At 42.5% G+C, this 18,182-nt stretch overlaps 1 protein-coding gene across 4 annotated transcripts in view; it reads left to right on the top strand.

Annotated features, from left to right (window-relative positions):
* The window catches only part of srgap1a (SLIT-ROBO Rho GTPase activating protein 1a), an 80,167-nt gene that overhangs the window by 44,334 nt on the left and 17,651 nt on the right, over positions 1 to 18,182 (top strand). For 2 of the 4 annotated variants that reach the window (XM_029433451.1, XM_029433450.1), the window contains exons 7-17: positions 2,784 to 2,963; positions 3,610 to 3,738; positions 5,286 to 5,507; positions 5,976 to 6,077; positions 10,554 to 10,751; positions 11,323 to 11,407; positions 12,822 to 12,849; positions 15,028 to 15,061; positions 16,889 to 16,949; positions 17,715 to 17,792; positions 17,941 to 18,075. In XM_029433451.1, coding sequence (XP_029289311.1) covers positions 2,784 to 2,963; positions 3,610 to 3,738; positions 5,286 to 5,507; positions 5,976 to 6,077; positions 10,554 to 10,751; positions 11,323 to 11,407; positions 12,822 to 12,849; positions 15,028 to 15,061; positions 16,889 to 16,949; positions 17,715 to 17,792; positions 17,941 to 18,075 — 1,252 coding nt within the window. Of the gene's footprint in view, positions 1 to 2,783; positions 2,964 to 3,609; positions 3,739 to 5,285; positions 5,508 to 5,975; positions 6,078 to 10,553; positions 10,752 to 11,322; positions 11,408 to 12,821; positions 12,850 to 12,948; positions 14,265 to 14,287; positions 14,394 to 15,027; positions 15,062 to 16,888; positions 16,950 to 17,714; positions 17,793 to 17,940; positions 18,076 to 18,182 lie in introns of those variants that run through there. The other 2 variants (XM_029433453.1, XM_029433454.1) reach the window with 2 other exon arrangements.

The following is an 18,182-nucleotide window of genomic DNA, read 5'->3' as shown; positions in this document are numbered from 1 at the left end:
GCTAACAATTACTTAACACTGGAAGAAGTTAAACTACAGCAAAGCTACCCGAGGGACAATACTAGTTTGGTTAACTATAGCTACTTAGAACAAGCAGTTCAAACAATGTACGTGTGACGATAAAATAACAAAATATAATATGAACAAAAGAGGCCACTCAATTGAGTCTATTTCAAAAAAGTGTGTACACTGAAATGGACTTAGACGGTATGAACAGTTTGAACACTGGTCTAAGCAATGGGTCTATCTTTTTACTTGCCGGAGCAGAATCAGAGGTTCAATTACAGTAGAAGAGCAATAAAAAGTAATTCAGCCATACTGTTAATCTGTGTGTGTTTGTGTTACCACTCAATCATTCCTCCCTAATGATCAATGGCATTGTGTTGAGCCTCCTCATTGATCATCGTGGTAGCCTGGTATTGTACACCGGAGATACAAGTCAAGGCAGTTGTTGTCGCTTCCCAATAGCTGTAGTGAAAAGCAGCTCCGTTTGCTTCTACAGTCTCCAGTTACTCACTATATAGGATTACAGCGGTTACACTTCCAGTCGATGGCCGTGCTGCTCCAAACACAGCAAACATGTTACTCCAAACTCAATGTGTGTCACTTTCACCACAGTCCACACTCCAGATTTGACCTGGTTTAGCCCCTGTGGGAAGACACACACGTACACACATATTCTCACACACACACTGAGTAGCTATTGCATCAGACAGCCACAGTACCGATGTCGGCCTCCGCCAATGAAATAACAGGTCTGCGCCGTTTCTAAATATGTCCCTCTAAAAGAAACACCAAAGTAAACACAGCAGCGGCAGACTCCAGACCAGTAAGTGAGGAGTACAGAGCCCATGGTCAGTCACCCATCTTTAAACTGGTTCCAGTTTGGCCAAACCCCACCAAAGGCAAAGTGCTCCAGACAAACCAGGCTTTACTTTGTTGTTCCACTCCTACAGAAATAACTCCGTTTGGGGGAAAGACGTTTAGATTTTGAGATGGGTGAGTCCCTGTTTGTACTGAAGTTGAGGTTTTGTGCAGACAAGTGTAATGCATACACAGGTTTGTTGGAGTTGGTTCAGTCCAGGTTACACTAAGGGTGCTCTATATTGTCGCCTTCTCCTGGGAGTTTGAATATATTTTGAGCCTTTGTTTTCAGTTCAGTATGTATCTTTACAGAAGACCAATTTAATTTTTAGAAAGGGTTTGACTTTTCATCCGTCCAAAACCTTTAATACCTAATGAAACAGAAAAAGCAGGAAATCTCTGTATTTAAGAGGCTGAAAACATACATTTCTGCCATTACGGCATTGAAGCTCTATACCAAAGCAGAGATTACTTAACAAACATACAAAGAAACTCAGTTTTCAATGTTGGGATAATTATTTAGAAAGATTTAAAGATGGTTAATTCATCTCCTGTCCTTCCTCTGCTTTCTTTTTCTTCCCCTTCACCTTTACTCTTCTCTCCTACACCCATACGTTTGTGACCTTCGTAAACTCTCGATTAGTTTATATTATATTTATACTCTCTTGATAGTGAACCTGCTTTTCGCTGTTTTATACCTGCATACCCATCTCCAGAATTGTGTTTGGGAAAATAATAGGGAGAGGAGATGCTACTTTTTACTGCAGTCCTTAAACTTATTTACATAAAAAATGATTAATAATACTGTAAATGCTAATTGTTCATTTGTATGCATGTGTGAGGGTCCATTAGCTCTCTTGCTGATGACTCCAGGTTAGCGTCATGGACTCAATATTCCTCCCACAGCCAGTGACTCATCTGCACTGCCCTCCGAGCCCCCACATGTGTGTCAGTTCTCCGCTCTCCTGACGACGTGAGCCAGTGTTAATCAGACTTTTATAATCGCTCAGCTCTCTTCAAGAACTCATTGTTTGTGTTTCGTGGTTTGCCTGATACTTAAGGAATGAGTCACTTTCTAATGGGTTCGTGGAGTTTGTAAGAGTAGCGCTCACACTCTGTCTCTGAAGATGATGACTCAGAACTTTCTGAAATAGTTCTAATCAGCCGTCCACCATCGAGGTAAAGCATTTCTCGAGTACCAAATAATTGCAGTGTGATTTCACAAGGGGAAGAAGGGTTCAATTTATTTGTCATTAAAGCCTCCACAAAAAGAGATATTTGTATTTAGATATATTTAGAAAGCATATGCTACATGTTAAACAGAAATGAATGCAAGATGCAACACAATTATTTAGACATAAAGCATAAATACATTACATAAATTAAGCCCTTTTTACTTGACTTTACTTGTCTCGGCTGCGAACGATAAGAGCTAATTTGTCCCTTTTTTAAAGAGCCGTCAACCTCCCTCTTAATAACCTCAACCAGAGGGCCAACCCAAAATCTTCTCCCTGTGTGTATTTCTTCCCAAAGCACAGATCAATGAAGGCAGCATGTTAGATTCAGCTGCAGTGATTCGTGGTGGTTGCGGTCGTATGAGCGCCTCATATAAAAACGCTGGAGAGAATCTGTCTTTGGTTTGTGGTTCAGGGAGAGACGAACTGCCTGCTGTGAGATGAGGTGAATCGATTTGTGATGAATGAGCGGGTCAAAGGATGGAAGCCTTAGTTGTGGGTTATGAAAGGTCGGCCTCGATTATGAAGATGGATTATTCTGACCTTTGACCTTCGCAGAAACTCACCTGAAACTCACACTAACACGACACGGTTTCAGGATGTTGCCCCTTGCCAGTCTTGACAAACATGCCTTAATACATATTTTCTTTGCCGCTTATTGCCACTTGTTTTGTTTGTCTCCAGGTGATGAAGACCTACCACATGTACCACTCGGAGAGCATCAGCGCCGAGAGCAAGCTGAAGGAGGCCGAGAAGCAAGAGGAGAAGCAGATCGGCAGGGGAGAACCCGTCTTCAGCATCCGAATGGAGGACAAATACCAGAGGCGCAGCTCTGTGAAGAAGATCGAGAAGATGAAAGAGAAGGTAGAACGATCACAGCCCTTAACAATTTAATACGATTTGTGACAATTGCATTTAAGATCGATTAGTATTCACACAATTCACGTTTCCATTTGATGTTGGATTTAATTAGTTTAAACACGGCTAAATATCTTTCTCCAAACTGGTCACGGCCAAAGAGCAGGCTTTGTTTTCTCAGAACAGGCCTGCTTTCTGTTAAACCTCTGACAAATGATTCAATTGAACACAACTCTTCCTGGAATGCTTTTGGGAAGTGTTAAACATATGTGGCAGTATATGAGTCAGAGCCCATTGGTCTGTGGATGTTGACTAACTAACAGCCTTGTATTTGTCTGGTAGAGAGGAAGATAAAGACGGATGGCTCAAGCTGATGTTTCCTATTTGAAGTCAAGGACACATGCTGTTTATACTGTAGATTAGACTTTTCATTATTGTTGCTATTTTTAACATAATTGAACTTATTTCTCCCCTAATGTTTATTGAAGCTGTTGTTTTGCCAATAATCCCGGCTCAGCTCTGAGATGCGTGCAGAGACATAAAAACTCAAGCACTTCATCAGAAAGGCAATTCTCGACTCATTAAATTCATCCTCCCTCGTTCGCTCTGTTGTTGTCTGATTCTCATTCTATGCCTCTAATTCTCTCATCAGCGCCAAGCCAAGTACTCTGAGAACAAGCTGAAGTCGATCAAAGCGCGGAACGAGTACCTACTGACACTGGAAGCGTCAAACTCCTCCGTTTTCAAATACTACATCCACGACTTGTCGGACTTAATTGATGTAAGTATAAAACCGCAAGCCTTTGTCAGCCCTGTTCTGGAGACAGCTTCATCTTCAGCACAGGCTTGCTCGTCTCCAGTGAGACTGGGAAAGGTTTTTTCGCTGAGGACATTCTTACATAAACAGAACACACACTTTGCAGTCACATAAGGTAGGTTTTATTATGCTGCTTTGTGCTCCTCATGCAGAAGACCCATTGCTATTCAGAGGTTTTTAAAAGAAGATTTGAAATCATGAGCAGAGCTGGATGACTTTAACAGGCGGGCCTGATATAAAAGAGATCTTGGGACACCAGACTGTGGGATGGAAATTACAGTGCAGGACTGAATTAAAGCAGATTATTACTTTAGTGATAAAAACTATTTTTCCTCTTTTCCTTCATGTCACTATTGAAACCCCACATATTATATCCAGTTCTTCTGTTTTCCTGACATTTTGTCACTGTTTTGAATTTTCTTCCACATCTTTCAGACTCTCTGAATGAACCCTGACCCTCAATCAGAGTGTTGTTTGTGTCATGTACAGCGGTGGTTCATCACTCTCAGCACTACAGCATCAAGTCTTCTCTGCCTTACAGGCAGTTTGCTTTGTTTGACCTTTTGCTGCCGTTCCGATAAACATGACTTATTTATAATATGGCTCACATGGTTATTATTATTTTGTTAGAGAAATAAACTTTATGCACCATTTCCTGCAGCCTTTCTAAGGAAATGGGCAGAGGCCAGGTTTTCAGCTAGGGTTTCTGGGTTTTATATTCCAGACAGTACTGAAGGAGAAATGCAACCTCTATTCAGCTGCGTGCTGAAATTACACCTGTGTGTGAGTGTGTGAGTGTGTGAGTGATGCGCTCCACGTAGACTGTATGTGCAGGCTCACACACATTTCTTTATTGGCGAAGGAGACTTTTTATCGTGGAAAACAAAGTGTACATGCTTGCTTGTAGCGGTATTGTGTTAGACTATCACTCAAGCCATGTTGCATTTGTGTGTGTGTGTAACTGTGTGTGTTTTTGTGGGTGCCTGAGGCCTGTGTGTTTTCCCAGGAGTGACCTTGGCCAAGGTTCTAGTTATTAAAAATAAGCATTAGTTCCTGGAGGTAACATTATGTAACACAGAGGCAACAGCGCTGATTCAGAAAGTACTGGACTGTTTACGAGGGACTTTTGTCTTATTTAAAGGCCAATCTCTGTTTTTTCCAGCATACCGGTTAATTATAGGTATATTCACACATATAATTAATTCTTAATTCTAAGAAATGTGTTTTTGTTTGAATTGACGATATGAAATTACTGTCGTTTTTCAAGCATAATGCGTGTGAAGTTTTAATGTTTTTATTTGTCTTATGTGTTATTATCTGACGAAACAAGCTGTTTGAAGATATCAACGTGAGCTTAAAGAGATAGACCAAACATTTCATGTAGAAAATAACCAGCAGGTTGTCAACGAAAATAACAAAGATTATTGTTAGTTGCAGCTCTGGTCCAATGTTAGTTTGTGTGTTATGAGACCTGGAGGATCTCATTGACCTTCTTCCTTCCTCTCTTCCAGTGCTGTGATTTGGGGTACCATGCAAGTCTGAACCGGGCCCTGCGGACCTACCTGTCAGCCGAATACAACCTGGAGACGTCGCGGCACGAGGGACTTGACATCATAGAGAACGCCGTGGACAGTCTGGACCCGAGAAGTGACCGACAGAGGTTCATGGAGATGTACCCTACGGCCTTCTGCCCACCGGCAAAATTTGAGTTCCAGCCTCATATGGGAGACGAGGTACATAGTTCAGGCAGCAATGATGAACTAAACTAAACCATATTTATATGATGAGGTTTAAAATGTTTTGTTTCCAAGTACTTTGTGTGCACTGCACATGTTCTCAACAACATGGAAGTGAATTTGTGGGGGAAAAGTCTTGGACTTAATGAGGTCTGATTACAGTGGCTTAAGTGCAGCGTTTTACTGCGTCTGGGCTCCCGGATCAAGTTTTATGGGGCACGGAATTTGACAAATCATGTGCTAATTCTCCCCCGGCAGTCGTGGAGCTCAACATGTGTTCGCAGTTTTACTGTTTGGCTGGCACTACCAACGCTGATATCATGTCTGTTTACTCGCTATGGTGTGGCCGTCAGCATTCAGTTGGCATACGTCACTGTGGTTCGCTCTGCAATTGAAGAAGCATTTGGATGCCTGCGTCTTGTTTAAACCAGAGGTTACATGTCCTCCTTGTTCCCCCCCCCCCAGGTGTGTCAGATCTCAGTGCAGCCACCAGTGAACGGAGAGCTTATCCTGAGATTCCAGCAGCTTCAGTCTCGCCTGGCTACCCTGAAGATCGAGAACGAAGAGGTAAAACAGTGCAAATACATTCAAATCATTACACAGGTATTTGTTTTTGGTGTGTGAGGTTTTTGTGTCAAGTTTGTCGAAACTATTCCCACCGTGCTCCGGCATTGTTGTCTGCAAGAGATGATGGAGTTTCGTCATGGTGCTGTTTGTTGGTTACACGACGCTGACAGCTGCAGAGCTTTAAAACTACTAAAGAAAGTTAACTTTAGCCACAAGTCATCCAAGGTGAAACAGAGAAATAGTTGCTGATGATCTCTGAAGAATTTAAGTTTTTTGTTGCATATACACACAGACACACACATGCACACACATTTCCTCTCTTCCATGCCCTGCAGGTAGCCATCAAACCCTCTCTGTGAAGCCTCCATTTTTGCTCCCACTGGTAGAATTCACTGTCTCGCTTTTATTTGCACGAACCTGTCCTGCGCTGCTCTGTTTTGACATTGGAGGTGCATCTATGCTTCTCAGGCTGTATTATTGTAATCTGTCTGTCTGCAAGCTTCAGTAATATGGTATTTCTTATTTTTCTATAAAAAGAAAAGCCAATAGAAGAAAAAAAAAACGTGACTCCAATTACGTCCATTGCTCGCACTGCCGTCAGCCTTTTTGTTTACACTCCTTCCCTCCACATCGTGCTTTCTTTCTTTTATCCTGCTACAAAGACTCATGTCCCTCAACTTCCTCTACATCCGAAGTGACTTGAGATTCTTTTTGATCGTATTGTCGACACTTTGTGAAATTGACTGAAAATGCATCTACTGCAATGAACAATGATCTGCAGGATAGCTTGTTGGACTTATCGGCGTGTTCTGATCACTAGAGCTCAAACCATAACTCCATTAGTCAATTGACTTAACTTAATCTGTCAAAATGTTGTCATTCTCCTCTCGCCTTCCAACCTCTCAGATGTAAGGATTTACTGCTTTTCACGCTATATTAAAAAGATTCTGATTACTGTCCATCGGTAGCGATATCTAGGTTCTTTTGTAGCAAAGATCCTTTTTAAAAATAGTTTTTTGAAAGTTGATTCCATTCAGAAGATAAAGTTTCCCCCTATTTGATTTGCATGCTGTATTTATTTACAGTGTATAACTTTAATGATTAACTAAATAAATATCTGATTACTTTATAATGGCAAAGATCCCAAGCTGCAGCCTCACTAAGTATGACTCAGTGTGTTGTGTTATGCTGTGTATCAGGGCTGGTCAGGTTCCTGCTGGTGTCATCACAGTTCACACTGCTCTTTGTGTGTGTGAGGGTATGATGACAAGCCCTGGTTGCTTCATGTCCTTGTCCTCCTGCCTCGCTGAAGCGGATGTCCTGGTGGGTCAGAATTGGAGGGCGCTGCTGCCTTGTGTTAGCATCACCAGATGGCCTCTCTTCCCGGGCACAGGCTGCCAGATACAGCATTGAAAAAAATGAGCTTTAAAAACGCAGTGACGACCTACAAGCACGACTGTCAAATGTAAAGAGAGAAAAAGAGTATCCGGCCAGGAAAGGCTGCAGGGCAGTGCTTAATAGAAGTGCAGCTGTTTCCTCAAACCTCTTTGACTCCCGTGAAAAAATGAAAGAAAACATTGCTGAATAATTTACTCTGCATCGATGGTGGGAGGGGGTGCGACTTGGGGAGAAAACTCTAAATCTCACTCTTACTACAGAGTTGGGCCTTACAGCCCAGCTGGGTGCCTCCCTGCAGAAATTACAATTGAATTTGTTTTTCATTTCAAAAAAAGTCTGCCGTTCATTTCAGCTAGTCAGTCAGCCAACGTGGTTCATCTCCTTTCAGATTTAATAATCTTACCATTTAGATCTCATTTGCCTCCTTATAAACCAGAGCTCACACAGGCTGATGTTTCTCTCTTTTGTATTCTCAAGACGCTTCACACTAAACTCTCGCCAATCTAATAGCATCTTCTTCACAGGGAGTGTTTGTTTTCCTCAGATAAATCTCAGGGAGGCACATCAAAGCCAGTGTTTATGTGTGTGTGGGTGTGTGTTTGTGCGCTCATAGCTGGACGACTAGCAGATTACACACTTACTACATAGTCTGCTGAAAGCTATAGACAGCAGTCTGCCCTTTGAGCTGTGATGATAGATGTTGCAATAGCTGTTAGTGATGTAGTACTGCTGCCCTGCAAAATAACAATGTCTTTAAAGTGCGGCAAATGGAATTAGTTTTTATTTTGACCGGGCAGAAGTTGTTTTCAGTCCAGAGAAGGACGACTGTAAACAAGTCAGGCTGATACTTACCTCCCTGTATTGGCACGGCGTCTGTGTAGCAAGGTAGGAAATACACGAGTCATGGTTCTTTTATTGGAAAAACTAAATGCAACTAAATTTGATCCCGGGGACTTTTCTCCAGGTCTGTCGTGCAGCTACGGCGACTAATGGACATATCTACCGAGTCTCTAAGAGCTGCGTTGTAATTGAGCCCAGCAGTGAACACTGGTAACTATTCGTCTGCTGAATAATGGATAAACTCAACAGCTTTTTCACTGGGAGCGATTCTCTCGCATGCATGGGTCCTGTCTTCATGATGACAGCTGGGCCTCTCGCCTCCACGGGGGCCACCCGGGATAAGGCTGCCAGGGACTCAGGGAGAGAGAGACCCAACACACCCAGAGCGTGTAACTAATGACTGCATGTCATAGTAACTTACCGATTCTGGGCACCGGCCAGGGATAAAACAAACTACAGTGCATACGTGTAAAGGGATAATGTAAGTGTAGATTTCTTAATGTTTTCTTTTAAAGCCAGCAGGTTGTTTTTCATTTCACTCCTTTGGTCACCAAATGGTAATCAACAATCTTTGCCAAAAGACAGGTTTATATTTCTGCAAAGTTTTACGATGGCAGAATCCCCCATTTCCTTTTTCTGCCTCGTCATTAGTCGTGTTGAAACCTGCAGTGTGTTTTTGCTTCACGGTGGTATGGATGAACTACATCCACATTGTGTTCCCTAGCATGTGTGTCAGCACTGTAATCCATCAGTGTATGAAGGAGATGAAGTCCACCTCGCTTTTCAGGTGATTGTTTTATTTTTGGAGGCCAAATGAGTCACAGGTCAAACTGTTAAAAACAAGCTAATCCCCTGTGTGTAACAGTAACATGAGGAGTCCAGCTTGTTCCTTCATTAACACTGAGGTCAGACTCACTTAATAACTAAGAAACAGGGTCACTACCTTTTGAGTGGGGGGGGCCTCCTGACCATTAGGAATAATTAGGAGGGCTTCCAGCTGTGTCGCTCTCAGGGCGTCGTTGACCTGCGGTGCACACACAATTGAGCTGCAATGGCCACAGCACTTCTAATCCCAGAGTGTCTCTGGTGAATGACAAGGAGGTTTGAGTTGTTTTGTTGTTGATGTTTCTACATCAGCGTGGCCTCTTTCCTTCTGCGGCTTTTCCACATCAGTGATTCATGCTCACATGCTTGACAGTCTTTAGACGCTTCCTCCTTTTCTGTTTGTCTTCTTTTATCTTTGTCTCTGTCTTCTCCTATTCTCACTTCTCCTCGCTCTGCATTTGTCCTTGGTCTATATGGCCCTGTATTGATATTATTTTATTGACTAAACTGCGTTAGTTAGGATTAAACTTCAGGCAGAATGGTCACTGTTTTGACCCTTGACCCACCTGTTTTAATACATTTGTATATCTTTTCCACAACATCATAGACCATATGTGCAACTACAATAAATGAAGGATATTTGTATCCTCACGATCGGGACATTTAAATGTATAATTGCACCGATAAAGTGAAGCTTCACAGAGCTGCTAGCATGGCTGTGGACTTCTGTTTTTGCAAAATATAACTTTTTCTTAATTCTCATAATACTTTTAGAACATCATCATTTTTGCTCTCTTAATATTAGGACTATTTTTGAGGTCTCAGTTGTGGACCAGGACCCCATTGTACCATCACGTATGTGTACTGCAAGTTCTTTATTTATAGTCTTCACAATAAATGTGTATCTGCTTTGGTCTCTGTAACGTTTATGGAGCGGTTACAAACTCATTTGCCCTGCCATTTGTTTGTTACATCTTCCATCATTTTATGTGCTCAAATGCTGGACGCAGTCATGGCCTGCAGCGCTGGCCAAACATTCTTTGCAGTAAGTGGTGGGGCACACAAGTCCTGAAATTTATAAGCTCCGGCAGAAGCACTCTTGTTGACAGGGAAGAGGCGGATATGGAAATGAATCTTAAAAGCCTGAGACTGAATGTACTATCTCCAGCAGATCCTGTTCACCTCTGGCCTCTCTGAGTGCATGCAAACTGATTGTTTTGGTCGGGAGTCTTGTTGAGGGGCTGGGGGATCTTTTGGAACTTGCGTCTTGTCAGAAAACACCTGAATGTTTCAGAGTTTCATGGAGTGTGATGACACTAACCGCTAGATATGCTGTGATGTAACATGGTGATAGTGAAAGGATAACCTCTAGCTTTTACGCTGCCTGTGTTTTTTTATCTCTTGTGTCTCCAGATTAAAAAGACATCGGAGGCCACACTGACCACCATCCAGGACATGGTGACCATTGAAGACTACGACGTGTCTGAGTGTTTCCACCACAGCCGATCCACGGAGTCGGTCAAGTCCACTGTGTCGGAGACGTACCTCAGCAAGCCAAGCATCGCCAAGAGGAGGGCCAACCAGCAGGAGACGGAGCAATTCTACTTCATGGTAAGTGCAGATGTAAAGTTTAGGAGAAGAGTATGCTGGTGGATACGAGTGAGCAAATATAAAGGTGAAAAGACTTCAGAGATGTCTTTTTATTTCTGTGTTAAAATAGAAATACATCTCTTATAGACTCTCTTTGAAGCCTTCGTTAGCTTTCTATACTTAGATGTTTTGTGAAAATGCCAGATGTATCTTTGTCTGATTATATATTCAGTTTAATATCTGCTGCAAATTTATGTAAAACTAAGTCTTAGAATATGAACTCAAAACTTTTATCTGGACTTTAAAAAGCTTAATCTGTGCATGTCAATTCTGTTGTACTGATATTATGCACCAAGCCACTTTGAAATCTTTGATCAGCTGGCAGGAGGGTAGCTCTCCCAAAATATTTCCATTTTGTAAGTCAAACTGCTATCGTGTTCCAGTCTGAAGATGGACATGCTCTGATAAAAGGCTTTAAAAAGACTCTGTGTGTCCTCTGCCCTTGGCTTTCTTATCGTAGATTGCTGTCTTAAGAGCGGGTGCTCTGGCTGGCACTCAGGGCCGCCGTGTAATTACTCTCAATTCTCCACAGAAATTCCGGGAGTTTCTGGAGGGCAGTAATCTCATCTCCAAACTGCAGGCCAAACATGACTTGCTGAAGAGGACACTTGGTGAAGGTACAATCCCGATCCCTTTATTTTTATACTCTACTCTTCAGGCTCAGACAAAAGAAAAACTGACATCCAAGAACTAGCGATGACGGAGGCCGATTGTTGCATCATCTCCCGTTGCCGGCGTCCGGGCCAAGAAGGTTGCACTTGAACACAACGGAAAAACAACAGCCAGTGGCCAACCATTACGTACGGTGTGCGCCGGCACGAGGGGAAATAACTCTCCGCACCAGCTTTCAGCGGTAGTCTGTATTCTTTAGTCAAAAAGGGAAACTGGAAAATGTAGGGCTGTGATCAACAAGCCGTTGTTATGATACATAATATGAAACAAAGCAACATTTACAAACCATTTTCTCTCCACTTAGCTTCAGTCAAGACGGCCATGTCATCGTGAAGATATCCGTGTATTGGAATGATCAGATGAGATGAAAACAACGACCTGACATTGGCCGTAGATAGACCCCCGCCATTCAAAGTGTCAGGGCCTTTACAGCTCTCATTGTCTTTATTGTAATTAATAATTAGTTTATGAATTTTGTCTTCGTTTTTTTTATGCAGTCTTACTCAAGCAATTTGAGCCTTTCTCTGTCGCACTTTTCTCATTGTACGCCTGCTTTCTCCACTATTCAAAACTCCTCAATGATAATCTGGGTTTTAGCTGAAGCCAGAGCTCAGGGGGATTGTGAACTTGTATTATCCGTCTTAGTGATTGATTTGCTCCCAACTTAATGGACTGCTGTGCATCAGAGGGGTGGCGGTCATTCCAGCGGTCTCCCCTTGGTCTACATTGGTTGGATCTCCTCGAGGCCTTTTAGCTAATCTACCTATCAACCCAGAGAGTGTCAGTCAAGTCATTATTCTAACCAGCAGGCCTGGTGGTCTCAGCCTCATTAATTGGACTGTGTGCTGACGAGGAAGAGAAAAGCCTCCTGTTCTCCCACATGCTGCTTAATCATATTGTTGTCAATGAGCTGGAATACAGTATGAGTCACGCAGACACACAGACGGGTCAGATCCTGTTCACGGGAACAGATGGCCACACAAACGAAACTACTCCCGTTCTCTAAAACCATTTGGAAGCTGTTTTGTACTGTATCTTACTCCGCTTGTCCAAACTTGTATATCCGTGTATTTCTGTAATGATTAGTTTGTCTACGTCATGGTGGATGTTTGTTTTTACTGTAATTGTAATGTAGCTAAAGTGTTGCCTGTTTAAGACTTTGTGCAAGCTCGGAGCTGACGTGTGTATGGGTTTTGATTGTGCTGCTCAAGAGGCCAGCGGTTGCGGACAGATGGCGAGCTTCAAATGCTTCACCAGCCGTATGCAAAATACACCGCAGGGACCTCAGAGACAGGTCCTGGCATGTCCACTCATCTAACTTCCACTCACATCTCTTCTCTTTTCTCTCTTCACCCGCAGGCCACAGAGCTGACTACATGACCACAAGGTAAAGTACACACACACTTGAGGACCCGTGCATTTTTAAAACACACATCCAGGCCACTTTTCTTTCACTAGTGACGGAAACATTTGTGCCGTGTTGCAGCCCATCAAGGCGAGGACAGTCTGCCTCAGGACATTCTCATGGGAAGTCCTCTGTGAGCATGAAAGCAGAGGAGACCATAGTTAGCCTCTGAGAGAGAAGGGAGCAGATGTGCCGGCCTTTTTTAAACCCCACCTGGTGTGGCGAGGCGAGATGTCTTCACGTTCCTCACCCAAAACAAAAAGAAGGAAAATAGTTTGCATGAAAGTTTAAATGTTTTCAAGTTTGTTCCAAAGAACAATAAAAGAGAAGCGAACAGGAACATATGGGTCATTTGAATCCTTAGTCTTACATTTGTATCTTTAAAAAGTGTGGAATTAACGTATTGAATATACTCCATTACTGTGTCACTCTTTTTAGTGAAGCTGCACATTTCACTTTAAAAATGATATAAACATATTGTCAGTTCTTCATAAACAGTGTAAACTACGTTTTGGAGCCATTCACAGTGAATGGTCAATAATGAAAGAAGAGAAAATGCATTCACTTTGTCTCTCCACATGCTTTTGTTTAATTTTTTAGAATCAAAACAATTTAAGTTGAATTGTATTTTGCCTTTATAGAACTGCAGGAGAAAGTCAGATCCAGCAATTCTCTCTGTTCTGAAAAGAAACCACAAAATATCAAAACATCTCCTACTTTCAGCTTCTGAATTGGCACAATGTGTTGCTTTTACATCCTTGTAAACTGAATATGTTTCGGTTTGGCACTGTTGGTCATCAAAACAAGACATTGAAAGACTTCACCTTGAGCTCTGTGATGGCTGGTTTTTCTTTTATTACGATTTTCCTACATTTTAGAGACAAAACAAATCTTTTTATAGAGAAAACAATTGGCAGATAAATCGATGATGCATATAATTGTTACTTGCAGCCCTGCTGTTGAGTACATTTAATCTTTTGTGTTTGCATGATTATATATTTAAAACACCTTGAGCAGCAGAAGGGACGAAATCCCAGACTCTTTATATCTACCAAATTGCATTAAAACACACACACACACACACACACACACACACACACACACACACACACACACACACACACACACACACACACACACACACACATAGACAATCTCCTGCAGGGCCTGTCATGAGGTGGATGCTGACACGGCAGGTCTGATATTTCGCTGTGATTCCTTGTGGAGAAAGAAAAGACAGCATTATATAAAGAAAAAGTTATTTCATAGGTTTCAGTGTCTGAAGATACCTTCATTCACCCGTCCATCATCTTGAGTCGAAGGGTTTGACTTCAGTTTGAGTTGCTGACGGACATGAAGGTTTTTGAATAATAGATAAACTACATTGTTTACTTATTCTAATGCATTCTTTGTATTCTAGACATCCCAATGGGCCATTCAAAACCCACACCGGCACCCGGCGGGCTAGACCCCGCTCTGTTTTTAATGTTAGGTTATTTAATGGCAATTTGGAGTCATTTATCAAGGTACTGCCCGCTTGACATCGCTCCTCCTCCTCCTCCTCCTCCTATCTATTTTCTATCTTGCTCTGGCTTTCTGGCCATTTTGGTGGGTTCCCCAAAAGCATTCTAGCTTTGATTTATCTTTAACCAACAAAACAACAAACAACAACAACATGGTTTTTGGATTCTGGAAACCCTCCTCATGAGTCAGTGAGCTCTGGCGGTCTGCGTCTGACATGTGAGGGTGATAGGTTTGGAGGGCTGCAAGAGGAGAGGAATGGCAGTTTGAGACAAACATTTATCCCTCCGTCAGCTCTCCTGACTCACTGCTGACCTGCCATCACTGAGCTGCTCTGGCAGAGATATTATGTCCTCCTCCGGAGCCAGAGCAGAGGCCAGTGAAAACAGCAGGATAAATGGAAGTCAGGGTGCAGAATCTCGACTGATGTGCTGCCTCCCTCCTCCAGCCTCTTCACTCCCTCTCACTAGTGTCCGGTCCAGCCTGTCCACTTTTCATTGTTTCCTTCTGGGTTTGTTGCCAGCACAGAGTGGAATGAGGGTGCGCTCCTGGTAAAAGCTTTGGTGGGCAGCTGCTGTGGTCCTAATCTGGGTCTTGCTTTTCTCTCTCTTTCTGTTTCTCTGCAACACTTCTCTGTAGCCGCGGACGACGGAACTCACACGCTCGACATCAGGTAGACACCTTGAAGCATCTTGGGGGGCCCATACTGCTTGCATGCGCTCATTTTCTTCATCTATCCTGCCCTAACAACATTTTCACCTCATATTGTGTTTGTATATCTTGTATTACATTACCTAACTTCTGTGAGTAGACTGAGACAGACTGAAATGATGGATTTCTCCTCAAATGGGCAATTCACCCAAATCAAAAAATGCTTATTTGTCCTCCTACCTGTAGTGCTATTCATCAATACACATTGTTTTGGTGTGAGTTGCCGAGATTCTGCGATATCGGCCACAGAAATGTCTTCCGTCTCTTGAATATAATGGAACTAGATGGCACTCAGCTTGTGGTGCTCAAAGCGGCCAAAAAATAATTTTGAAAAACTCAACAGCAATGTCTCTTTCCAACAATCAGGACCCGGTTACTCAAGATAATCAACAGACCTTACTGTGAGTCGTTTCATGTAGGGACTATTTTCTTTTACCAAACTAAGTGTGCATCTACTCATGGACACAAGGTTCGTGCTTGTGACAGCGAAGATGTAAACATTAATGGCGTCCTCCTCGGCTGAGCTGTCACATTAGCTAGCGGAGGTGAGCTTAGGGGAGTTCTGCAGCTCACACCAAAACCATCTAGATTGATTAATAGCACTACAGGTAAGAGGAAACATATGTATTTTTGATTTTGGGGTGAACTGTGCCTTAAAAGAGAGATGCTGCGGCAAATTGCATCTTTAGTCTCAATTGTGTTTCCCAGCATGAACCACTTCCAATATCCAAACTGGTATTGAATGTGTGTGATTATAAAGCAGTCATCCCCAGTTTCACAGACCCAAAGAGATGGTATTACGTAATCCTGCCGCACCTGACCTGTGGCTCAACCCTCACGGCCCACTCCAACGATAGATAGTCGATTTTGGCATGGTCGCTGTGTTTGGACCGTCCGTATACCCCCCAGGGCTGTAAACAGATCCACTGTATCATTAAAAGCATGTACTGAGTCCCTGTCCAGCACTGAGCCGCAGGAGCAGCTGGCACCGAGGCAGAACAAGAGTGCAGTCCACGTCTAAGTGCGTGAGTGGAAAGTGTTTCCTCTGAAGGAGACTATGCTGCTCCTCTCATTTCGCCACTCCTGCCCCGAGCTCCATATTGAGTGTGTGGCTCTTTAGATTAGCTCTCCTTAATTTAAACACAGGGTGCACTTGATTGCTGGCATAACAAGACACGTAGTATATTTAGCAACACTGGAGGCCAATTGAAATGTGTTGGACAACAGGTTTGTACATGCTTGTTGTAGCGAGTCAGTGGTCTTTTGTATATTTTCTAACATGTCATGAGCAGCGAGTTATTATGGGAGACTGCACGGACAAAGAGCCGGTCTACTCAGTCTGTCTCAGTTGGATCTCAAAAAAGGTGACTTGTATCTAAACCCACCAACTTCACTTACACCGGGTGTGCATGTTTATATACTTTTAACATAACTTTAACCGGTTTCTGTTAGAGCCCAGCCGATACGTCAGCAGGTCGTATCATCGGCCTATTAATTAGATTTACTTTTTGCGTAGCATAACCAACACCGGTAAATATAACAAAACACAAACGTTGTCAACTTATACTTACTGGTAATAGTTATGTTTTTTTTTTAGAACTTTTTCTTTGCTTTTCTTTTGCTTTGATATGTATTTAAACTTTTTTTTTTCTTTTTTTTTATTGTTCTCAATTATTAACATTGACAACATTCTCAAAATTCCAGTATCAGTCGGGCTCTAACTCTTGTTCATGTAATACAAACAGCAAACTATACATGATCTGACATTTTGTTTACTTTGCCTTCAAAGGACTCTGGACAAGCCATCCCCCGTGTGGTTGAAAGCTGTATTCGCTGCATAAATTTGTATGGTGAGTTGGTTGTTGTTGTGCTGCGTATAAACATTCATACCTTGATGACTGTATTTATATTTTAAGTATGAATTGTTCTCATAAACCATCTTCAAACGGCTTCATTTCCAAGTCTATCTGGCTGTGGTGAAAAGTGGCACTTCCAGCGATTTCCAGGCATTAATTGTTTTGGGTGTGTCTGCAGTGTTTCATGTTGGGGTTTCAGTGTGTTCAGTCATGGGAAAATGCAGATTCCATCCTGTTTACAGCGGCGCCGCCTTTTCACACCCAGTTTCCCAAACATACCGTGAACAGCTTAGCTTGGCACATGTGATGAGTTACAATATTGGTTTTAAACCAGATTGAAAAAGACACTCTGAAAGAATGTAAACTGTTAAGCATTAACGATGTCAGATTTCATGGCTTCATCTAAAGAAGCGGCCAACTGATGACGTTCAAATCTGAAAGGGACAAACGGCAGACTAATCATGCTTCCTCCTGACCCTTGACCTCTCCCCTTTATTAAGTCCTAATCCCAGCTGGAAGACACTTTAGTAAAGCTTGATTGCGGCCTCCCTGACTCATTAATTATCTTTAATTAGAAAAGTGAAGGGGCTTAGTGAACAGGATGTGCTTTTTAGGTCCAACTAAAGTAGGCTTTATTTGCTGTGTGAGGGAGTTTCTTTCTGTAAACGTCAGAGTAGACTTATGAGCATGTTGAGTGTGTCTGTCCTTTACCCTCTGTGTCTCCTTCCTTACCGTCTGTCTTTGTGTTTCTCTGTGCAGGCCTTCAACATCAAGGAATATTTCGTGTATCTGGATCACATCTGGAAGTCAATGACATCAAGAACTCATTCGAAAGAGGTACATGATGACTAATTATCACACATAACATTGACCATTTAGCCAGTGGGCGTTTTGAGTTGTCATTTAGGAATATTTCACGGAAAGTCGAGTGCATTTTTATTAATTAAGGACATCCAGCTGACCTGCTCACTTGTCTGTGTCTTAGGAAACGACCCCCTGACGGACGATGAGAACGGCCATGACATCAATTCGGTGGCTGGCGTTCTCAAACTTTACTTCCGTGGTCTGGAGAACCCTCTTTTCCCCAAAGAGAGGTTCAACGATCTGCTCTCCTGCATCAGTAAGAACTCACACACGTGTGCTTGGTATTTGTGAGGTAGCTTTATTATTCATTTGTTGATCTTAGCGTAACAACTCTGTGTTGTTACCTTGTTTTTCAAAAGGCCA

This window comes from Cottoperca gobio, chromosome 6 (assembly GCF_900634415.1).
Source record: "Cottoperca gobio chromosome 6, fCotGob3.1, whole genome shotgun sequence".
Classification (NCBI taxonomy): domain Eukaryota; kingdom Metazoa; phylum Chordata; class Actinopteri; order Perciformes; family Bovichtidae; genus Cottoperca; species Cottoperca gobio.
Note: the sequence above shows the minus strand (reverse complement) of the source record. Positions and strands in the feature narration are given on the sequence as shown.